This window comes from Stegodyphus dumicola, chromosome 1, assembly GCF_044657685.1.
Source record: "Stegodyphus dumicola isolate Sdum_Otavi_A_Nest chromosome 1, ASM4465768v1".
In the NCBI taxonomy this organism is placed as follows: Eukaryota; Metazoa; Arthropoda; class Arachnida; order Araneae; family Eresidae; genus Stegodyphus; species Stegodyphus dumicola.
Window position 1 is genome coordinate 143015453 of NC_140768.1, and position 25397 is coordinate 143040849.

At 36.1% G+C, this 25397-nt stretch overlaps 1 protein-coding gene across 1 annotated transcript; it reads left to right on the top strand.

The window, feature by feature from the left end:
- The first annotated feature begins 1526 nt into the window (after nucleotides 1-1526).
- On the top strand, nucleotides 1527-23946 carry LOC118180413 (epidermal growth factor receptor kinase substrate 8-like). The gene is made up of 5 exons (XM_085817790.1): nucleotides 1527-1605; nucleotides 12302-12361; nucleotides 13740-13917; nucleotides 16626-16761; nucleotides 23567-23946. The coding sequence occupies exons 1-5, from the start codon at nucleotides 1527-1529 to the stop codon at nucleotides 23696-23698; spliced, it is 585 nt and encodes a 194-aa protein (XP_085673916.1). The 3' UTR covers nucleotides 23699-23946.
- Nucleotides 23947-25397: the final 1451 nt, after the last annotated feature.

The following is a 25397-nucleotide window of genomic DNA, read 5'->3' on the forward strand; positions in this document are numbered from 1 at the left end:
TATGTAAAGCGTCTATCTTCCAAGTTTTGTATGTGTGTGTGTGTGAGATTATGGCAAAGCCTCGAGGGCTATCTGCCTAAGGGGAGGGATGCCTTCGTGAAGGATTTTCTTAGGGAAACCGGCTCGTATACACGTTACACATGGGGAAAACCACGAAAACGCCCATGCAGCCAGCCCGTTCATGGGATTCGAACCTCGGACCTAACTATCAGTGTTCAGCAACTTTACCGCTCGGCCGCTGGTGGGCCCCCAAGTCATGTATGAAAATAAATTGAAGATGTCATGCCACATCGAATGGCAACACTGTTATTAGAAGTGCACATTATCAGATGGCAACTCTATTATTAGAAGTGCGCAAATATGATAATCCTAAGTTGCATTTACGCCCAAACATTTTAAAACTTTTCTGTCTTCAAATGCGTAACCCATTTTTTTAACACGAAACTTTGAATTCATTTAAAATATTGAATGGTATTAAACTGATGTTTAACAAAGAAGATTTATTCTAAAATGGAATTGGAAATTTAAAAAGTAGGTGCAAAGAGATTTTATGTAAGCGTTTCAAAAGCAGTTAGAAGGTTTTAGAATGTTCACAGAAATGTTCTGAGAGACCGCACACAACCCTAGAACGCCACAAGTCAAAACACATAATTAAGCATAGTTTTGAAACAGCTGAAACTGTTTCGAATGTCCATAGAAACAGTTCTGTGAGATCGTGAATATCGCCGAAACCCTTAAAACAAGAAATATTGATGGAAACGTAGTTCGAGATACATTTGAAGCAGATGGAACTGTTCCGAAAGTCCACACAAATGTTCTGTGAGAGAATGCCTATAAATGAGCACTCTCAGGGCAAGAAATATCCATTGAAACATCATTAGGCATAAATTGCAAGCAGCTGAAAATGTTCAGAATGTTCATAGAAATGTTTTGGAAGGCCGTGAATATCAGTAAGCGCCACAAGGCTAGACATTGATGAAAACATAATTGGAGATGACTTTGAAAGATATAAAACTGTTCAGAATGGATACAAAAATGGTCGGTAAGACCAAACACTTCAACGCATACCACGATGCAAGATATATTGATGAAAACTTAGAGCTAAGTTACAGGCAGATGGAATTGTTCAGAATGCCCATAGAAATGCTTTGAAGACGAAGGACATGAGCAAGCTGTATAAGACAAGAAATGTTGATCCAAACATAATTAGAGTTACGTTCAAGGCAGATGCAGGTATTCAGAATTTCCACAGAAATATTCTGAAACCCATGAACGTGAACGATCCATATAAGAGAAGAACTGTTGATGGAAATATTATTAGAGCTAAGTTCGAGACAAATGGAATTGTTTAGAATGTCCACAGAAATATCCTGAAGACCATGGACATGAACGAGCCTTACAAGCGATAAATATTGATGAAAGTAGAATTATAGATCCATTTTAAGCATATGGAGCTGTTCAAAATATATACGAAGTATTTTATAAGTATATCAACAAAACGTACAGAGCAAAACATTGTTATAGGTATGATTGAAGCAGGTGAAATTGCTCGAAGGGTCCAGATAAGTAATCGGAAAGACCGTGGACATGAAAGAATTCCACTAGGTAAGAAATGTTGATCAAGATATAATTAAGCTGTAAACAAGAATGTAACTGTTCAGAATGTTCCCAGAAATGTTCAGGGAGAAGGCACACATTAATCCCACAGATGGCAAGACACATATTGAAAATATATCACCAGAATTGAAGAAAATCTCTGAAATGCTACTAATGGTGGGATAATGGTTTGTATTCCGGAGAAGGCAGAGTTGAATCTTCATATTTCTAGTTCAGAAAAATTCTGAGTCTTTATAACTATTGTGTCAAGTAATGGAATGGAGCGAAAGCTTTGCAATATATGCATAAAAGCGTGTTATGCATATATTGCAAAGCTTTCGCTCGACCCTCTCATTACCAATAAAGCCTGCATGAGCTTTAACCCAAACTAGCTTTATATTTAAATATGAACTCGAAGTTTCTAAATGACTTTAATTTCGGCAATTAATGAATTGAAATTATCTGGCCGGGAAAGCGCATGGAGAAGTGACAGGCAGTTAGTGGGTACAGATGTGGGTATAAACAAGGTCTTAATTTTTTTCCACAATAAAGCTTGTTTGAACACTTCACTTTCTGCTTGGAAGACTGACTTATATGTATTCAACTTAAACATTCTACATTCCACCTCAGTGCCATAGTAAAAAAACAACAAAGGCAGCGCCTACGTTACCCCGACCACAGAAACATCTGCATATATATCAAATACATCTATAGTTGGATTACTTTTATGAAAATCAAAACCAAGTCTATCGGAAGGACGAATTAAGTGAATATTAAATTTTTTAAAAACATTCTTCGTAATAAATAATCTTCAAACATTTTCAATTCCATTCGTCCAGCTGTAAGTAAAAATTTTTCATAATAAAATTCATACAAAATTGAGAGAAGCGGCAGCCCAGCCAGCACAAAGAGGGCCTCGGTAGGCACCGTTCTCGTCTAAAACGGTTTAAAGCTAAAACCCAAAATCTCTCTGAATACTCCCTAACTTCATCCGTAATTTAACCAGTTCCCCTGCCCTGTATCCCCAAGCTCCAATTCCATACATGATGATTGGCAGTACAACGTTTAAGTAAATCTTTCTCAGAATGGAGGATTTCAAGGATAAACTCTCATCTGAAACAGTTTCCTAATTAAATAAAATCAAATCAGTTCGTTTTTGTATCAATGTAAAATGTTCTATAAAATTTTATTTATTATCAACGATAACGACAAGATATTTCCTAATTATCTACAAATTTCATTCTTTTGCCTTGATGTTTCAAATGTTGTGGTCTAGTCTTTTTACCTCCTCCGGGAAAAAACATTGCACATGGTCTTTTCAATATCAAATTGTAATTATCTTCGTTTTTTCAATCACTCAGTATTAAAGCAGTTTCATCAAATAATGTTTCAATTTTTTTCAAGAGAATCGTGTTTTATAAGAATCATAATATCATCGGCACATGTAATTAATTCCACATCTTCAAAAAACTTTTCTTTCAGCAATTTATCTACAACAGTGTCCATCGCTCTGCTTAGCCAGATGGTAAAGGATGCATTGGACAAAAAACACATCTTAACAGCTATTTTTTAGATCTAAAATCCGCCTATGACTTGGTTTGCAGGGAAAGTCTTTTGTTAAAGCTATCTAATATTGGTATCCACTCAAGCATGTTCCACTGGTTCAAACGTTTTTTCGATCAGCGAAGAGTACGCTTCGAAACCTGCTTCTCACATTTCAAGAACCTTAACTTGGACACCCTCAAGGCGCCGTCACTAGTTGTTTACCTTTTAATATTTATATAAATGACCTTATTACTGACCTACTGAAGATTGGCGATGTCAAATGCCTACTTTATGCAGACGATTTGGTCATCTGGACTGAAAATCCCAAAAAACAAGCTGTATTACAATCTGAAGCTTCTTTAAATCGGCTCTAAATAAATTAAGCGATTGTGTCATGTTAATAATACGGAAGTAAATCTAGAAAAAACTGTATATCAAACTTTGACGTGTAGATCTTTGCAATTCAAATTGCCTTGTCCCAGCTCCAATGACAATCTGAACATTTTTCAAGGTCTCTTATACTGTCAAATTCTATGGCTGCCCTCCCGACCATTGCTTCATCTGAAGCTCCTGTTTTAGCTGATATTTTGAATATTCGTCTGACCCTTACTGATTTAATCGAAACCCACATAGAGATTGCTTTGCAGTGGATACCAGCACACTGCGGACTTCAGGGTAATCAAATAGCTGACTCCCTGGCAAAGAAGGCAACCAAAATTGCTCAAATGACAGATAAACCAATTCCTTTTTATACCGCCAAACTGTTAATTAAAAACTCTTTAAGAGAGGACTTTTGGAAAAACATCAAAAAGACAAACAAAGGCAAGAAATGGATTTAAGAAATCACAAATATACTACTGTGGCCAAGGGATAGATCTGTTGATACGTTTCTCCTCGATACTGGCCATGATTGTCTCTCTCAGGATCTATATAGTATAAAAATACTGGCAAGTCCTCTTAGCTAATTGTGCAACATTCGTGACGAAATGGACGAAGATTGAGTCACTATACCGCAATGGACTCGGGACGCTTGTGGGAGAAATACTAGAAAGCTCGGCACAAGATGAACGATTTATCGATTCACTGGAAGTTCTAATTTTATTACCTTATTCTTCTGTTAATATATTTGCATTTATGACTACAGTTGTCTTTGATAATCTTAAGCAGGTTTCGAAGCGTACTCTTCGCTGATCGAAAAAACGTTTGAACCAGTGGAACATGCTTGAGTGGATACCAATATTAGATAGCTTTAACAAAAGACTTTCCCTGCAAACCAAGTCATAGGCGGATTTTAGATCTAAAAAATAGCTGTTAAGATGTGTTTTTTGTCCAATGCATCCTTTACCATCTGGCTAAGCAGAGCGATGGACACTGTTGTAGATAAATTGCTGAAAGAAAAGTTTTTTGAAGATGTGGAATTAATTACATGTGCCGATGATATTATGATTCTTATAAAACACGATTCTCTTGAAAAAAATTGAAACATTATTTGATGAAACTGCTTTAATACTGAGTGATTGAAAAAACGAAGATAATTACAATTTGATATTGAAAAGACCATGTGCAATGTTTTTTCCCGGAGGAGGTAAAAAGACTAGACCACAACATTTGAAACATCAAGGCAAAAGAATGAAATTTGTAGATAATTAGGAAATATCTTGTTGTTAATCTGCCATTGGAAATTAAGAAAAAATGTTCGAGAGCAGGGGAGCACTGTAGGAACCCCGAGGGCATTCCTTATAAATATTCATTACTAAATCAATACTCTTATCCTTAAAGCAATTAAAAACAATTTTTCTATTACTAAAATTATTTTTAGATAAAACAATTTATATGTATATTAAAATGAATTAAACTGTGCCATAGGGAAGGCCAATCAACGGAATCAAATGCAGCCGAAATCTCTAAAGAAATCAAAGCTACATGTTGTTTACCTCTAAAACGTCTGACATAACAATCCAGTAAAGTGCATCTTCCGTACCTCTTCTAAAGGTAAATCCATACTGAAACTCAATAAGTAGACATTTATCACTAAATGTCAGTCACATCGAATCTCTACTATACCTCTTCCATGTTATATCCAAGTTACGAACATGTAAATTTCACGAAGACTCTTATTAAAGCTACGTTTTCTTATTAAAGCTACGTTTTCTTATTAAAGCTACGTTTTCTACGGTTTCTGTGAAAAAAGGCTATGTGAATGGTGTAAAGACTTACTAAAAAAACACATTTAGCGGCAAAATTTCCGTGTTTGAAAAAAAATCTTTTTGTGAATCGTTACATATATACATTAGAAGTTACTAAAATTTAAACTTATTAAAGCTTTGTGAAGGTAACTTAAATTTATAATATCCAATCTTCTAACTTTCTGTATAATTTCTAGTGCATCTCTATCTCATGTTCAATAGGAAGTTACTAACGTAGATTTGCATAAAGCTATTACTAAGAATGTGTGAAGAACATTTCTATGCATACTTAGTGTATCTTAAATTTACAGGGGGGAGTTTTTATGTGATTTTCATTTAGCTCCACCTCAGGTACATCTAAAAATCACTAACGTCTAAACAAATTTGCGGAAAATCTCTTTAATAAGCTCTTTTTAACACTGTGTAAAGTTTGCTTTTCTCTGCTAGGAAATCTCTCTGCTAGGAAAGTATATTTGCAGGGGAAAATTTCTTAGCATTCTATGAAATTCACAACGTATTGCTTTCATGTATGTATCTGAAGTTCAAAACGTGTTACATTACAAACGCTAACGTTACATATTTGTACAAAGATCTTAACACTGTGGGAATTAATCAATTATATTTATGTGTTCCGGACACTGTGGCGGGTCCACTGCACGGCTCAACCTTTAATTTCAACTCCGTGCAGGACGGAAGAAGCAGGTTCGAGAAAATATTCCACAACGGGAACTAAAAAATCTAGCCCGAATTTCAGGCGCCTTTATCCAATTAGAAGAAGTACTCGGTGGCCACTGAAAAAATCACGAAGGATGTAGAAATGTAAGAACCGAAGGGCTAATCGATTGGCCTCTACCGTACCTCCTTAAATGTTCCAAGTTAGGAACCCTATTCGTGTATTTTATACCCTCAGAGCCGAGAATTTCCCAGTACACATCTCAACCAGTATAATAAACGACCCCCGGAGATAAAACACTTTGCGAAGGAGCTTTTCTGCATACTTATTGCTGAGAAATTAGAAGAACATGGTAATTTCTAAATTTCTTTACAATTTTTCAATTCATCTAAATGTCGATACAATTTTCAATTCACCTGAATTTCAATAGAATTTTCACTTCATCTAAATTTCGATACAATTTTCAGTCTACCTAAGTCATGTGTACACTAGGCGTTACCAATATCGTACTTCCCAAGGCCTTTTTTGTTGCCCTAGAGGACAGTTTCTGTACACGTCTCTTTTTAAGAAAGTAGAATTATAGGATTGGGCTCTTTTGCAAGTAAATATACTTTTCCAGTGCTATTTTCTTCGAAAATAGACTTACAGGGCCCGAGTTTCTAAGGAATAACTAATTTTCCGTTGCATTCGTATTATGTAGTGTCCCGAGGGCCAGTTTAGACGTTCGCAGCACGAAACAGTTCAAATATCGAAGACTTCCGATAGCGTTAACGACATTTGATCACTGCATAACAGATCCATGATCAAAACCCAAGCGCATTTTCTATCCTTAAAGACATTACTCGACTGAAAGGACCGAGGAGCCTCGTAGCGTCACATTTCCTATCTGTGCTAATAGATGGCGACACGCGAAAACAATAACAGACCAAGGAACGAGCGAGAGCAAAAGTCCGGAGACGCCATATTATGTGTATGTCTGAAATTACTAATGTATAAATTTGAACTAAAGCATTACTTGCGCCCCGTGAAAATGACTCTTTCGTATACGTAGCATCTTTACTGAGAAAGTGGATACACAGGGACAAAATTTCCAACTATCGATGTTATTTTTAGTGCTGCTCTACCATTCTCTCTGGCCCACCAGAGGTAAAGTCGCTGAACACTGCTTGTTCGGTTTGGGCTGGAATCCCGACAAACGGGTTGGATGTATGGCAGTTTTCGAACTTTTCCTCATATGCAACGTGTATACGAGCCAGTTTCCCTTAGAAAGTCTTCCAGGAAGGCATACCTAAACTTAGGCAGATAGCCCTTGAGTGCCCTCCCATAATTAAATAAACAAAAGCAAATTCTAATTCTCTCTAAACCTCGCCAGGACTTTTATTATCACTTAACTGAAAGCAATTTTTTGCATGCCTAATACCTTAGATTGAAGAGAAATTTAAAATTCCAACATACTTCCAATATACAAGGACTGGAAGTTCCAACATTCTTCTAGAATCGTTCCACCGGTACATCTCGAGGTACTAACATGCAGATTTATATTGTTGCGTTCTACGGGTTGGTAGATTTGGAGTGATTGATGAGAACGCTTGATGAAGAATCAAAATACAAGTTATTAGTCAGTATTACTTAGGACAGTTCCAAAAAGACGTTAACAGTCGTAGGAAAGACTACGTTAAACATGCTGAAACGATCAGCAAGCCAGCCTTCCGGCTATCAAGTAAAGACAGCTTCGTGGCAAAGCACTAAAAGTACAGCTCCAGACGCGGTTCGTTCGCTTTCCGGCTAATCTCTGAACTCAAAACACTGCTATTGAACTCAACAGCACTATTCTATTACTCAAGATACTTTTCACGATAAACTGCTACTCCGCGTACAGCCAAGGTTTATATTGCTTTTGATTTGCCTTCGAGAATATGCTGGGGAAAACCGGTAAGAATGTTCCCGTTCCGTCTATGGCATATGGCCAATTTTATCGTCAAATGTTGCCAAATGGCGATTTTGTGACAAATCTGGCGCCAATCCTGCCTTGCCACGTTCTGGCAATCCTAAATCCGCTTTAAGGGGAAGCTATCTTACCGCAGCTGGGCTGATAGCCTGAAGGCTGTGTTGCTGATCGTTTCAGCGTATTTATCGTAGTTTTTCGACGACTGTAACGCGTCTTTGGACCTGTTCTGTGTAATACTGACGAATGACTTGTATTTTGAATTTTCATCCAGTGTTGCCATCAATCATTCCAAATCCATGAACCCGTAGAACGCAAACACTGGTGTCAAAAGTGGGACCTAAACTGGACATTTCGTAACAATATTAAACCTCTGCTAGAAATAAATAATAATAACCAGTGAATAAAGTTTTTCAGCATACTTTTTATCCCTGAAACGGAAAAGTTTCAAATTCCCTATGTATTTGGATTTAAAAGTTCGAAGTTTTCTCGAAGCTTTTATTATCGCGCCAAGTGAAGAGAATTCTGTATATAGAATACCCTTGTTGAGGAAGCAAACTGACATGACCAGAGTTTCTAAAAGAGGATAATATTTTTACCGTGCATTTAAAGTTATTAATATACTAAAATGAATCAGTATTTTATCAATGAGCTGTGAAAATATTTTTTTTTTTTTGCATACTTAGAATTCTGCTAAAAAGTATATTATAAGGATTGATTGATTCCTAACTTCACGCGAAATTTCCTGCGATGCGAATCTCTGCGTACGTGTATATTTGAAATTGCTGAAGTGTCAGTTTGCATCTAATTCTTTCGAATGTTGTGCGAAGGATGTTTCTTCGCCTACTTAGTTCCTCCTGACCTAATGAAAATCGACAGGGAGAGAGTTTCTAAATATTCCGATAAAACTTGCAGCAGTCAAGTGGATAAGACAAGGAGCTCAAGATATAAAGATCGAGGTTCGAAACTCACTTAAATAGCCTATCTGAGTTGGTAGAACAACGGAATATAAAGATAAGAAGACCCAAAATATAAAAAAGAAATAAGATAAATGGAGACATTGACTAAAATATGTATACAATTTAACATAAAGTCCACTGCCAAAAGGGGCATTTTGTTAATTATTCTCAGAATTGTTTTTATTTATAAGAAAAATTAAATGCAAGTTATTTTTACCATCAATATAAATTCTTTCAAATATCATATAAAATTCCGAATGCTTTCAATTTAATATCTTCATTTTTACAAATATAAGTCCTTACACAAAGGTTTATTACATTAGTGGCGTGGTTAATCACATTCTCTCGCTTCCCGATTCTCCATTGCCCTCGTGCACCCCCTATCGGCGGCTTTTCTACAATGCCATCTATCGGCTGATAACACGTATAAACTTGCATAAGCAGTTCACAGATCCTCAACATACATAGCACGCTCGCAGAGAAAGCATAATTAAGGAATACAGTACCTAATTATCAAGAAATTCTCAGTGCACTTACACCCCCATGTGTATCTCAGGCTACTGAGACACACATGGGGGTATGCGAGGTGTTTATTAGCACCGTGTGAAGGGAGCTTCTTTGCATGAACTTTATCCTTGCTGGGAAGCTAAGTTTACAGATGGAAATTTTCAGCTTGCCGGGATAGTGGCTAGTGACTCTGACTTCCGTACCAAAGGGCTCGGGTTCAAATCCCGAAGGAAGCATGGATGTTTGGTAAATTCATAGTGTCTATGCAGCATGCAGTAACTCTAAATATGTGGCGAGTCGAAAGTTCTCTCAAGAGGTTGGTGGTAAGGGAAGACAGTTGGAAGATCCTCGGACCCGTCCTCCCGGGGTACTTTCCTTCAAAATTGGGCGCGGAACTCAGTAAAGTCATACTGTTGGCCTGTATGGTGCCTAAGTGTGTTATTAACGACTGACACAATCTTGCCACGATGAATTTCGTGAGCTTCCTCTGATAGATTAGTCACAAAAATAACAGGTAAAAAATAAATTTACCACGTGTGTGTCTTGAATTTGCAAACCTGCAAACTTGAGAAAAAAAATTGTAGAGACATTAGAATTTTTCGGAAGGAAGAGAGATTGAAAAATGAGCAACGCCTTCGCCGGGAATCGAAACGTGGACCTCTGGAATACGCGCCCAGGGTGCAGACCACCACACCACGACGGCACGCTATGAAGGCGGGAGGAATACCTTATAAATTTTCGACATTGTTTGAGAAGGTGAAATGCGAAAATGGGTGTTTCTAACTATCTGATTCGAAAGTTTCTAATGTTTACCTTTGACTTTAAAAGCGCCACATAATGTAAGTTTTCTCAAATGTTTCGTATGGTTGTTGAGATAGTATGCTTTTAAACGGAAGTGTTCTGATTCTTCTGACTATAATATTGAAATTTCGTAAAGATGTTTTATACATTCTGTTAAAGCAAACGGATCCTTTATTTATTAATTTATTTGTAATTATCTTGATAAGAACAATTCGCTGATCTGATAAATTTCGTCTTTAAATCAGTTCTGTAGAGATGGAATAAGCTTATTTATGACTGCGGTTTATTGTGGCTTAGAAGATTTAAATATGCATTTTCTTTCAAGTCAATCTATAGATACACTCTGCTCACACACACACACCATAAGTGCTGATTCTATATCTCTCGTTCTACTGAGCCGATTGACGAAATTTAATTTGCGTTTTTCATGACTCGAAAATACGACTTAGGATAACTATCAGATTTATATATAAAATTCTTCTAACGTAGAACCTTTGACATAAAATTGGATTTTTTCTGAAATGACATACCATTTTTTCAATATTTCGATTCTATGAAACAAATTATACAGAAATATAGTATATTAAATTCTGTAAACATCTGGTGAGCAACTAACCGAGAAATTTAAAAATTTATCTTGGCGCACTTTTTTTAGTATGAGCGATTAAGAATTCACTTGGTGAGATTCTGAATTTATGCTAACGTATTTTCCTTTTCCTTTCATTGTGCACGAGCGGGAAAATGATGTTATCTTTCATTCTGTCAAATAATTTTAACAAAGCGCGTAAACCACGTTTGGGGTCTTTATCGCTTATAACAAATATATCAAATTTCAAAACGGGCCAATATATGTATTTACGTTTATCCTGGAAAATTTTAATAAAAAAATTCTAATTTTTTGCAGGTGTGTTTAGAAAAAAATATATATTTTAAGCTGATAGTATATAATTCAAAACGTTTAGCGAAAAATTTGTAAAATATACCAAAAAATTAAAATTTTAAAAATAAATCAGAAATTATCTGCAAATTTTATTCGGATTGAACATAAATTTCAAACTATGAAAGAAGAGATCAAATAAGCTTAACAATAAACAGATATTATTAAATATATGCCAAATTCAATTAACAATGGGGAGCTAAAATTTTAAGAAGTAATTTTTTAAAACCTACTCAAGCAATTTTTACAAAAATTGGCCCTTTAGCATAATTGGAGTAATAGAATCGAAATATTGAGAAAAATCAGTATGCCATTTCAGGAAAAGTGCGAGTATGTGCATAGAGACATTAGGTTAATTGGAAAAGCCGGAGAGATGAAAAATGAGCAAATCGCCTTCTCCGGGAATTGAACCATGGACCTCTAAAATACCGGCCCAGTGCGCTGACCACTACACCACGAAGGCACGCTAGGAAGGTAGGAGAAATACCTTATATGTGTCAAAATACTTTGCTATATATAAGCCTAATATGTATGCTAAGTTGTGCTTTCGAGACATGAGAAACGTAATTAAATTAAATATCGTCAATCACCCAGTAGAACGGAAGGTACAGAAATGTCCCATTTGTTTTGTGCACAGTGTATTTTTAGCAATATTCATATATTCTAAAAGGCTTCGACTGGTGCTTCTTTAAGAAATTTCTCTGAAATCATTTTCGGGATTTCTATCGTCAATATTATAGTTCGACCGTCTCAAACCTCTGGCTGGCATTCTGCCAAAACACTTAGACTTGTCTAAAAGGGGCGTTATTACTTGCTGCGACGTTAAAAGGTCACATGACAGTCTTCTCTTCTCCGGAACGAGATATGCTGGAGGGAAAGAAAGTCCCCATCCTTCCGCCCTATTTTAATAATAATTCGGTCCGAATGGCGCATGCGTGTTTGCATTCATGGACGCGAATGATGCGGTCGAACTATACTTTCTACAAGCAATGAAATGATACCACCCTTTAGCGAAATAAGATAAGAATCTGGTAGTCTGGAAAATTTAGTTTGGAAAAAAAAATTCTTTTCCTCAGAAGATACCTGATAACGAGGTTTGATTTATATACATTTTAATTTTATTTTAATGCATGTCTTTTTTTATCTTGTTAGACAGTATCAGCTCCTCCAGCAACGTAACCATTGAAGCTCCGGAGCCTGTTCAAAAAGCAAGTAAGTTTAGTCTAAATCTTGTCACACTAAGATTAATTATCAGAACTTACAAACAAATGCACTTGAATTAAACTATGTAAGTGACTGAGCTACTGAAAATTAGCTGCTTTAAGATGATACGAAATATGGGAACTACAGGATTTGAATAACAGAACAAACACATAACTAACATAACACTTCAACTTCCAAGCTAATTTATCGTTCCGGGTCAAATAAAAGAGCTTAAGATCCTGCAATCTGAAGAATATTCTGCAGAATGAGAGGAGCTACCACCATATGAATACCGAGAGCAACGGTCGGAGCAAAGTGAACACGAACATTGCACCATCTGTCGAGAAAAATAGTAACGAATCGTGAAAAGTTATAAAGTATTAGAAGTTTTGTGATTTACGTTCACACAAAAATTATCTTTGTTAGTTAACCTCAGAGTCCTTTTTAACGCGTTTTGAGTTCTAACATCTTAATTTTTCATGATTCATTATTATTTTCCTCGACTCTGGAGCTACGTTCGTGTTCACTTGCTTCATCTATTGCATCGATATAAATATGCTCATCAATCTTCTCATTTTGCAGACTTTGTTTTACCTCTTGAGGAAGAGGAGCTTGTGTCTTCGCAGTCGATAGAGTTTTATTCTAAAGCTACGCCAAAATAATTTGCCGTTTTGCCTAATTTTAAATCATATCTTTTGCAGAATAGAAACACTTTGAAAACTGACTATTTGTGAGGCAGGAATTTATTTACTGTAAACGTTTCATGTTTCACGCAAAAAACGACCCTTGTAAAATTGCATAGATGTTAATTTCACGACAACGTTATGTAATGCGACATTATTATATATCTGCCCCAAAATTTTAAAAAGATTCATTTTTGAACATCCAAATTATTTTTGTCAATACATTTTCTACTCCATTTTGCAAAATGGATTATGCTAAAATACCTTTTTAATTTTTACTCTTAAATGTTAAAATTTCGTTATTTTTGGCAATGAAACAGTCTTAGCAGAACATCTGCAAAACTTCTCAACCATTAAGTTATGTTAATTTCGTTTCTGTCTGTAATATGCAGAATTACATATACCACAAGATAATAAATCGAATATTCTCGTAAAAATGCACTGTCGCCAGCGCATCAAGAATTAGACATAATATACAAGAAACATAAATAAATACTTACATACATTTACAGCATCATGAATATACAGAATACTTCCTCCGTGAAATATGTTTCAAAGAACGTTTAACGATTCATTAAGATGAAGCTTTTACAACCATCTAAATAATTTCTTTGGGGAATAATTTTACAAAATAGTATGAAATATCAAGTAGATATTCGATGCATTAGTTATAGTTCCTGATTCAATAATGAATCTTTTTACAGACATTCCCAAGCCCATTGACCTATTGGCTAGTCTTCAAGAACGTCTGCATGAGGAGCTGAAGCGGAGAGTCAGCTTGTCGTCATCAAAAAGGAGCATTTCCGTTGCTTCTTACATCACGCCTTTGTCATCAGCTGAAGAAGTGCAGTTCTGGCTCAGTTCCAAAGGATTCTCCTCCAAGTAAGGGAGTACTTACATCTCTGGAAGCTTTTCCCGTATATTATTGTGTCTGGGCAGCGGTGCTCATCAGCGGTGTTGGTTAGAGATGATTTGCAAGTTGAGGGTACCTGTAGTCAATCCTTAAATCGTCTGTATGACGCGATGCAGTCAAAATATTTTTAAGTTAAAATTAACATGAAAATATCAGTAAGCCACCGGTGATCTCCAGGTGACTTTTAGTTAGCGACCACAAGCGATGACCTTGAGGTGACGATCACTAGCTGTGACCTACGGATTGAATATCACTGCCACTAACCCCATGATTGACGATTACTAACGACGACCTACAAGTTGAAGATCACTGGCGACAAAGCTGCAGTTTGACGTTCATCGGCGATCACCAACAGGTTGACGACCATTGGCGATATTCTACTTGTTAATGACCATCGCGATTATCTATAAGCTAACAATCACTGGCAATGCCTTACAGGTTGAAATCACTGGTGGCGACCCAGAAAATGACGATCACTGGCGATAACCTTTTAGTTGATGATCACTGGCAATCACCTGAAGGTTGATGATCATCGACCATTACGTATAGGCTGACGATCCTTGGTGATGTCCTGCAGGCTGACGATCATTCAGGTGGTCATGTCCTGCAGACTGACGATCATTGACAATGACATGTAGATTGACAATCGCGGACGATCACCTATATGTTAAGGATCACTAGAGATCAGTTATAAACTAACGATCATTAGCAATGTCTTATAGATTAACGGTGTAAGATCTACTCTTTTTAGCTATCATAAAATGTGACTGGATCACCTAAGTGTTGCGAATTCTCGCACAAGCTTGGAGATGAACACAACCGGGAGAAGCATGTAAAAGATCCCTTTATTGAGCACATTGTTATGTACAGATCACACCGACTTACAAACACCAACATTTGCGACAAGAACTTGAAAGGCAATGTAACACTAAATTTAAAGGCAAAGAGTAATGCGAAACTACACTCAGACCTACACCGGCAGAATAATAACTCAACTGAAAAAATGTGTAGCTGATATTAAGGTTAACAGCTGGAAGAAAATAGCAACGTGCTTTCCAAATAGAGAAATCACGCTGTGTCTAACCTTTTCGCTCCAACAGTTAAAAAATTCTCGTTCACCATAACTTATTTATATCCTGGCGAAAGAACGCGAGTGGAATAAAAGAAATCAGGAAAGTCTCACAAATTAAAATAAATGTTAGTAAAAATAAAAAAAAAACCAACAACAGTTACTGCCGGTGACCTAGAGGCTGACAGCCACTGACGGTAACCGATATACAGGTAAACACTGGCGGTAACCTATACGTTGATAATCACTGGCGGTGACCTAAGAATTGATTTCATTGGTAATGATCTACAGCTGACGGTTACTGGCAGTCAACTCATAGCTCAGCTGCATGAGGTGATGCAGTAATTCAGATACACTTTTGAGCTAAAATTAAAGCGAATGATACTAATGTTCATCGAGGTTATATATTGACAGTCGTTGGCAGTGGTATACAGATGGTTAGTCATTGGTGACGTGTGGGTTATCAGTTATTATGAATCGATTCGTACACAAGCAATATCAGACTCTACAGCAAATTTAGAATGATTTAAAAATGTGCTCAAATTCAGTTCGTTTTCTCAAAAAGCTGTTAATAGCAGAATACAAGACGCAATTTGAAGCGGATGCCATTCTTTTTAATTAATAAACTGAATAGCTCTCTTCGTAGTACGCTCTCGCAACCATTGTTCCATATAATATGGACACGACAACAACAACAATAAACTGAGTATGCAATAAAATGAGAAACCAAATCCGAAGTTTAAATTGAACAAATTTCAGTTGAAGATTGTGAAATATCTTTATTTTCTCAGAATGATTGCAACTTATAATGGTCTCAACTTGAATACCTTTCAACTTAATATGAAATAAAATGTATGTTTTACCCAATCTCACATCCAGAAAGTGTATGTGGAAAAAGCTTTACCCTATCGTACATAACAAAATATTTTTTTCCTAATTTTTCTAGAAATGCAATATCTTGTTTTCAAAACAATGAACGTTCAGTGTATAACTCTGATCTAAGCAATTAATTTTATTAACTGTGAATTAGATGTATGTTTATGGAATAAATATATAGAGAGGAAAGAGATTAAGAAAAAACACCTAATTATAATTTCAATTACCATTCTGCTGCTACACATATACATAGAATATTTTTTTATAAAATATACTCATATTATAAATGATAAGGAAAGTTACTCTTAAGAATATTTTTTAATTATAAAAAAGAAGATATAGTATAAAACCCGAAACAAAGATAAAATAAGTGCACACATTATTTCCAATAGACTGACATTTATCACTCTAAACGCAATGAAAGTTTATAATTTCAAAAACAAATTTAAAGTTTTCTTCCTTGAATTGACAACTGTATTAGAATTGGCAGTTTGCCAGGAAAGACAAATTAAAAGCTTCAACCATAGGATTGGCAACAGCTGTAAAAATTTGAATTGGCCATTTCGCGCTGGCATGAAATTAATGTTATTATAATTACAACTTTTATTTTTCTTATTGTTAATATAAAATGTTATTGCCACTAGGACATTTTTCGGCATGCATTTAAATCTTCATGTATAAAATCTCCACCATCAAGTCTTCGAATATAGCTGTTATGGTTCTGCATTTCAGGGTTCAGCAAATATACCAAAATATCAAAGGAGAAGAATTATTCCGTTTAAAAAGAGCTGAGTTCGAGAAAGAACTGGGGACAGACGAAGGCCTCCGACTCTTCAATCAAATCGCATTGCAGAAGAACTTCTGTGGGGTACGTAACAGGGAAAATAGTTTCTGATTTCTTCAATTTCATTCCATTCAAAATAGCATTGTGCAAATTTAGCTGAGTTATTTTCGTAATATTGAAATCTTGCCACTTTACAAATATATTCAACGATTTTTACTTGATTGCAATTCATAATTAATGGCTAAATCAACAAATCCCAGATAAGGGTACCTTAGCAGTCTTTCATTTTCACCTTTATCTACTATCTCTCAAAGCAATCGAGCAATCCTCGATAAGGGACACCAACTTAACCACGGCTGGCTAAGTACCAACTCACGGCTCATGCCAAAGGAATCAGTTACCTTTATCCACCATATCTCAAAACAATCGAGTAATCCTGAATAAGGAACAACAACATAACCACTCCCGGCTAACGAGCAGCTTACGACTAATGACTAGTGAACCAATTTTAGGCTACAGCTATCTTAATATTAGATTGTTTTCATTAATGTCATCTTCCGCCTCTCAAATTAAACTAGCAAGTATTAGATAAGTAACAGCTTTTAGCTAAACAGCAGTCCAAAAATCCCAAGCTAATTGGCACCTCTTGGCTAGATCCCATTTAGACGCACCATGGAAGCAGACTTTCCTTACTGTTACTGTCCTCATCTACTATCAATAAAAGAAATCTACAAAATCCTGCAACAGTAGCTAACCGTTGTCAATCTATCAAATCTCGGATAAGGGGACCTTGGCAGTAGACTTCCCTTTATCATTGCTGCCCTAGTCCACCATGTCTCAAACTAATCTAACAACTCCTGGCCATTGCTCTTGGTTAAAAAGCAGCCCAGCAACTCCGACCTACTTAGCGAATCTTGGGAAACACTTTGCCTCAATTACTTGTTAAAGTCCCTTGGCAAGAGACTTTCCTTTTTTTTCTTGTCATCATCTCATGGATCAACAGCGACTCTCGATCAGCTAACCAAATTCCGGTTGAGAGTACCCCAAAAACAAACAATCCTTAGCATTCTTCTTCCACATCTCTTACCTCTCAGGGCTATACCACAATTTTTACTCAATTGAACAAATTCTGGTGAAGAGTATCATGGCAACAACTTTTCTTTATCATTTTTATCCTCATCTAATATAATTCGTTTTGCTTCTTAATAAGGTGTTGCTGAATATATGGATTGAGGTTGGGGACCTTGGAAGCCAAGCATGACAAAGTGGTGCATCAGCCTGCGATCCTTACCAAAAGATGTGCGCAACCTCAATCCATATATTTAGCAGCTCCTTATTAAGAAGCAAAACTTGGTGTGTTAGTTTGTTGTTGTCTGAAGCAAAATTAAACTAACAGTGGGAGCAGAAACTCTTGGTTAGCAGTCACTGTACTAAATCCTGCCTAAGAATACCTCAGACGTATAGAAGGTGCATACGTCCGAAATGTTAACATAAAAAATAAACACTGAAATTTCAAATGTTAACATTTAAGAAAATTAATAATTCACTGAATACTGCATGTAGAGGGATAAAGATTGGCACACGAGCATGAAATGCCACGACGTTTTATTGAAGCATTAAAAAATAATTATAAACTTTTGGATAACAGCCAGACTTCTAAATCCTGACCAAGAGTCTCTTTCAATAATAAACTTTCTTAATCCTTGTTGCCCTCATCCACCATCTTTGAAAGCAATCTAGACGCTCCTGGCAAAGTAAAAACTCTTTTTTAAGGGGTAATCCAATTACTCTGTCTAAGCAGCAACTTTTGACAATCGACTTTTCTTATCACTATTGTGTAGTTCTATCATTTTTCAGAGGCATCTTGCAACTCCTAGCTGAAGTATTTATAAAAAACTATCTTGTAACTCTTATTTAAGTTCATCACTTTTCTAAGAGGAAGTTCACCCAAATCCTGCTACGAGTAGGTTGGCAGCAAATTTTTTTTTATTATCCTTGTTCTCATCTTCCAGTCTTTCCAAGTAATCTAGATGCTCCTGGCTATGCAATGGCACTTGGTTGAGGAACAACCCAAACTGTTGCCTCAGTATTAATTCTTAGCTAACCGGCAGTCAATTAAATTCTCGCTAAATGCTTTTTGGGCAACAACCTTTTTTAATCAGAGTTATCCTTATTAACCATCTCTCAATGTAATCCATCAAAAGCTAGCTAAATGGAAGAGTTTGGTTAAAGATTTGCACAACATCTGTCGGCAAGTAGCAATTTTTGTTTAACATTCAGTATATCAGATCCGGTACCATAGAAATAGACTTTCTTTACCATTGCTGTTCACAACCTACCTCCACCAGCGGCTGAGCGGTAAAATTGCCGAACAGTTGTAGTTCTATCCGGGGTTCGAATCCCGTCGAAGGGGTTGGCTGCATGGGCGCTTTCGTGGTTGCCCCATATGTAACGTGCATACGAGCCAGTTTCCCTTAGAAAGTCCTCTACAAAGGTATCCTAAACTTAGGCAGATGGCCCTGGAGTGCTTTGCCGTAATTCAGTAAACCAAACCAAACCAGAACCTACAATCTTCCAAAACGTTCGAAGTCAGACCACTAATTCATGGCGAAAAGTTGGCAACAGACATTCCTTAGCATGGCTGCCCTCATTTATCATATCTCAAAACAATATAGGAATTCATGGCCGAGTAACAGATTTTGATTAAGGCGCAATCTAACATTTCATAGCTAAGTAGCATATCTTGTATAATAGCCAGTCCATCAACTACTGACTATGAGTACTTACGCAGCGGACTGTATTTAACGTTATTATCCACGTTCTTCATTGCTCAAGATAAGTAACAGCTCTTGATTAAAGGGAACCTTCGAATCCTGGCTAAGAAGCAGTTCTTAGCTAACTGTACTTAGCTAACAGTATTTCGGCAGAAGGCCTTTCTTAACGTTGTTGCTTTAATCTCCAGCTTTCAAATAGAACATGAAGACCTAGTTCAAAAACAGCTCTTGGTTAAAGAAAGAACAACCAGCCAGCCACACTTCATCAACCGTATTAGCTGGAGAGGATTGGCCGGCCAGTATCGCACCAACCCATGACTGGACGTTTTCAATGGGTGACAGATCTGTAGACGGTGCAGCCCAGGGCAGCAATTGAATACCCTGTGTATACTATAAGGTCAGAATACGGCGTGCAACTTGTAATCTTGCATATCTTGTTGGAAGATGGCGTTTGGCAGGCCTCAAAGGTGGGATACAGCAACTTGACGTAACATGTCAGAAATGTACCGATCTGTGTTTAAATTACCGTCGATCCGAACTACAGATGTGCTTCTCGTGCTCCCAATAGCTGTACAAATCATTACACCAGGTGCAGGGCCCCCTATGCCAATATCGAATGCAAACAAGCGACGTGCGGTCTCCTCAGAGCCTCCACACCCGCATACGGCCATCAAAATACTGCACGCAGAAGCGGAACTCTTCTGAAAGGGCGACATTGTGCCACTCTTGTATCCAGCTTTGTCGTTCAGCGCACCAGAATTGCCGTCTCTCTCTATGCTACATTGTCAAGGAAAGCGGAAGAAATGGTCGCTGTGCTGATGGTTCACGCTGCTACAAACGTCGACGCACCATACGAGCGGATACTGGGCGTGATGGAAACATGCTCATTTCCTGACTAATGGTCCGTGATGTGGTTATACGGTTTTGCAGGGCTGACCTTACAATATGTCTGCTCTCTCGGGTGTTCGTCATGGGAGGACATTGAGATCCTGCTTGCTGTTCAATATGACCCTCAGCAAGTCATTGATTTCATATTCGCCTGACAGTGATTTAAAATCGACCAGTACGATATCACTAAACGATAATCCATACTCTCGATAAGCAACTATCATGCGTCTATCGAATTCTGATACTTGCTGGTAAGCATTTCTTATTATTCGAGGTATAATAATATATTTTGAGCAAACTCGGACCTTACAAAGCGCTTTCCGAATGAGAAATCCACTATACAGCTTTTCTTTTATGCGTTCGTTTTCTCCTTCCTGTATTGTCTAAATACGCTGAAATACTAATCATTTGCATATCCCAACCTCTTCTTTATTTCATGTGATTTTGGCTTTCGTCAGATCATTCCTTCCTGGTGTTGCAATTTTAATGTCTAGCAAAGTACATTACCAGCACATTTTGATAATGCTTATTGGCCTGAATTATCATTTCTCAAAGCAATCAAATAACTATTGGCTATAAAGCAATTCTTGGCTAACAACCAGTTCATAAAATGTTAATTAACAGTGCTTTGACACTGAATGTCTTTGTTATGTTTTCTCATCTGTCAAAGACCCAGCAATTTTTGGCTAAATTATAATAACAATCTAGAAACTAAGGCCCAATCCATATTTTTTTATTTTGACTAGAGTTTTAGAATATCCTGGCTAGGAAGAATACCTGCCTTCAGGCTCAACACATGTTCATGGCTTTGATCACAGAAAAGTTCAAACCACCAAGATTTTAATTAAATGCATTGAAAACTATATATTGTTTACCTATCACAGCTTTATGACCAAGAGAAATAAAACTAAATATTAAAGTCATAAAGTTGCTAACAATGATGGATTTTACAAGGCCTGGATAAAAATGACTGAGAATATTTTTACAGTTTCGAAAAGACTTACCAAGTGTAAACACTGAATAATCCCTCGATATAATCGTCTACCATGTCTACCACATTCTGCCAAGTTATTAGTAGGAGCCGTACATTATCAACACTTCTGTTGGTGTCCCACAGCGACGTCCCTGTCGCAGGGAGGTCGCTGTGGTAGACTTTTGATTTGGCTAAGAGATCAGTCACATGAATTCATATGGGATGACAATGGCTTGTGTTCGAGTACCTACCATCGTCATCACCGCATGAGATCCGTAACAGCTCTCGCATTATGACAAGATGCCTTGTCATAGAAGATGACAGGATTCTTCAAGTGAGAAATCATATGCGTTCAGAACTTACAAGGAGAAAGAGACGACACTTGTGGTAATGTATACAAATCCTCCATGAAAATGCCTGGCGTAATACTGCGAGCGCCTTCACGTATTCCCTGCAATGTTGGCAATGGAAAATAAACCGAATGCATCCCATACGAATCCATGCAATTATGATCTCGCTAAAACGAAAGAACTACTACGAAGGCTCTATTACAACAGTAGAGAAGCTTTAAGGAGCCCGCTATAGGACCATCGACAAAAGTGGACATCCTGATAACATAAAATGGAAGTGCTTCCAGTAACTAGCAGAAAATGGTAGACATTTAGGCGATTATATTGAGGGATTCCAAATGTGTAACCAGTAACTTCACCGGTAATAAAATATTTTCGACACTATCGACGTGTTATTACTACTATTTATCCAATCCTTATGAATACAAATTATCAGAACCAAACTTAATCGAACTGCAGTCACTTCTATTATTTCTGCCTGAATGCTAATTTTTAGGTATAATAATTTTTAGGGTTTGGGCATGTTTCGTTGCCTTTAGAATTAGTGTTTATGGAAAATAATATGTATTACTATAAAAACATAAATATTCTTAATGAGGACCTGAATATATCTTTAGAAAACTTAGTATCAATTACACTCAAGTTCTAGCAAGATAACGATCCTCAACACAGCTCTTGTGATTATTATAAAAATTACCAAAATTCGTAAATATTCTTCTAATTTAATTCATACCGAACCTGCAAAGAGTTAATTGAAGAAAAGAATAAATAAGATAATTATTCGAAAGTTCTGCTAAAAGCAAATCTTACGTAGGAAACAAATGGAACATTCTTCATAAAAAAATTAGTTTAATCCATGCCAAAGCGGGTGAAAAGCATCATTTTAGCTAAAGGATACCCAATGAAATGTTTCATTTTCTGTTATTTTCATGTTTTTTTTTAATTATTTTTATTTATTTTTTTTTAATTATAGAGTCATGTATTCTTTGGTAACATAAACTAACGAGACCTAGAAGATTAAGCCAGGAATTATCCGAGGGTCTTAAGGACGACAAACTCCAAAGAAGGGTGTTACGAACCTTTTTATGAACTAAATATAATTTCACAGTTGGCCCAACTTAAGCGTACACTAAAGACGACACTTCTGGCTTAACTCAAGCAGGTAACGATGAACTTAAAAATCAAATGAAAGTTTAGCCTCACGGCTCACAGGATAACTTAACGCGCAGGAAGGCTCTGATTCGTAAAAGTCGGAATAAACAAATCTAATTGGCTAGAAGCTTTCAACGCCACGTAATCTAATTGCTGGTAATTCAAGTTAGCAACGTGGCCTTCAAGCAAGCATAACACGCTCTAGAATCACCTTCCAAAACATTCCCTTAAACACTTCTTCCTACCTTGTTTAAACACACGCAAGCTAACTTATTAACATTCTGCCAAGATAACGTGGGTTGGAAGCGAGAATCAAAGGAAAGTTGAAAATAAACTGTTAGATAAATTAAATGAATCCCCACAAAACATAAACTGTGTGTTTAAAGTTTCCGAATACTTAGTTCATTTTCAGAATTTTTTTAATAAACTTTAAAAAAAAAACGTTTTCAATAACTTCTTTCAAAAAAATCAGATTTTAAATTTGATGATCAATAGTATATAAGAAAAAAAATATAGTAATTTTTTTATAGCGATATTTTTAAATAAAACTGAAAAACGCAAGTGTCCAAAAAGAAAAGTGAGTCACTGCATTTGGTATCAATTCTAAAGTTCTTTCGCTATCCAAAAGGCAAACGTCACCAGGATTGCCCAAATAACGCTAATAATTGCCAAAGACAAAATCGTACCCTCGACCGAAGATTAACTTTTAAAAAATTGCAAGTTGAACTCTCATTTGAATTTTCTGATTTCAGTTCAAAACTCTCACTTCGAAGGAACTCAATTCCGTTCTGGAAGCTCGGAGGAAGAAAATTGATCCAGACGACGATTTTGCGGACAGACGAGATTCCGCTGACAGCTTTGCAACATCCATTGGATCCAACTAAATATCTTTTGCTTTTCTGGTGTTGGTTGCTGCGAAAGAGGACTTACCAGACAGACTCTATGAAGAAGAAACTGCTGCCATTTCTTGATGCATTACTTGAGTTATTTTTGACCCTTTTGTGATAAAGTATATGTAAACTAAAGCATGTATAAAGAAAAGGTATGTGTAAAGTAAAGTATGTATTTTGTATCAGTTCAAGACACTTGTGGTTTATATAAGTCAAATAAAAGTAAATTATTGAATGCCCTTTTTAAAAACGAAATTTCTAGCTTCACTTACATACTTTAAATTTTCTTAGGCTTTAATAACAGCAGTATTTTTTAATATAAGATAACGATTCTTCTATTTGTTCATTGATTTACAAAACACAAAGGTCATACATTAGAATACGTATACTTTGAAAAAAAAAAAATAAAAATATCTGAAGACTTTCAGATTAAAAACATAAAATCTGAAAGTAACATAAAATCTGAAGGCAGTAATATAAAATCTGAAAGCCTTCAGATTTTATGTTACGCCTAAAGGGGCTTTATTTAACGTTTTGTGCGCTACCTATATTTATTGAATATAATGTTCTTCGCACTTAAACCATAAAATTCAATTCAACAGCAATATCATAAAATAAATTAAAAACAGCATATCTTTAGATTTTCCGATACACAGTCTCGCGAGCAGGAGGTAAAAATATTTCTTCCTATTTTTTTTTTTTTTTTTTTTTTTTGTGCATACGGTGTTACCAATGCTCGCTTTGAAATCGTTGAGTTTGCTAATCTAAATTTACGTTTTACGAAATACATAATAGCATAAATACGAAATTCCAAATTTTGACTTCCAGATGCTTCCATTCGAATGGAGGACTATGATATTCAAAATTTCATGTCTCTAGGCATCGTTGTTTTTTCACAGTGCGAGAAACATACATACATTCATGCAGACTCTTCATTATTTAATTTCTTTAAATACACTCTTAGACAAAAAAAAAAAAAAAAAAAAAAATAATAATAATAATAATAATAATAATAATAACAACAACAAAATCTGAAATGTTTCTGATTTTTAAATTACGTCCAAAGGGGCGTTTTTTAACATTTTGTGTGTTACCTTTCTTTATTAAATATCATGTTCCTCGCACTTAAACCATAAGATCCAGTGCAACAGCAATATCGCAAAATAGTTTTAAAACGAGCATATCTTTAGAATTTCCGATACAGAGACTCACGCGCTGGAGATAAAAATGATTTTTCTGCACAACGTTGCCATTCCTCGCTTTGAAATCCTTGAGTTTGTTAATCAAAAATTCGTCAAAGTTTTAAAAAATAGGAAATCGATCATAAAACAAATTTCAAATTTCAAATTTGGTCTTCCACATGCTCATATTCGTTGGAGGATTACGTTATTTAAAATTCGATGACTCTATGTACCGTTGTTTTATCACAATACGAGAAATATACATACATTTATGCAGATTTTTCATTATTTAATTTCTTCAAATATAATGCAGGACTCTAACATTTTGTGGCAACAGTTTGAAAAGTGAACCGACATTTATGAGTCCGACGCAAAATGCCAAAACGAAACTAATAGTCCTTCGGGATTCAAATCCCTTTGGACTAAAAAAAAAAAAAAAAAAAAACGACGCATCACGACACACCGAGAAGCTATAAAGCAAATTACACACAAATTGATATGCATACAGGTTT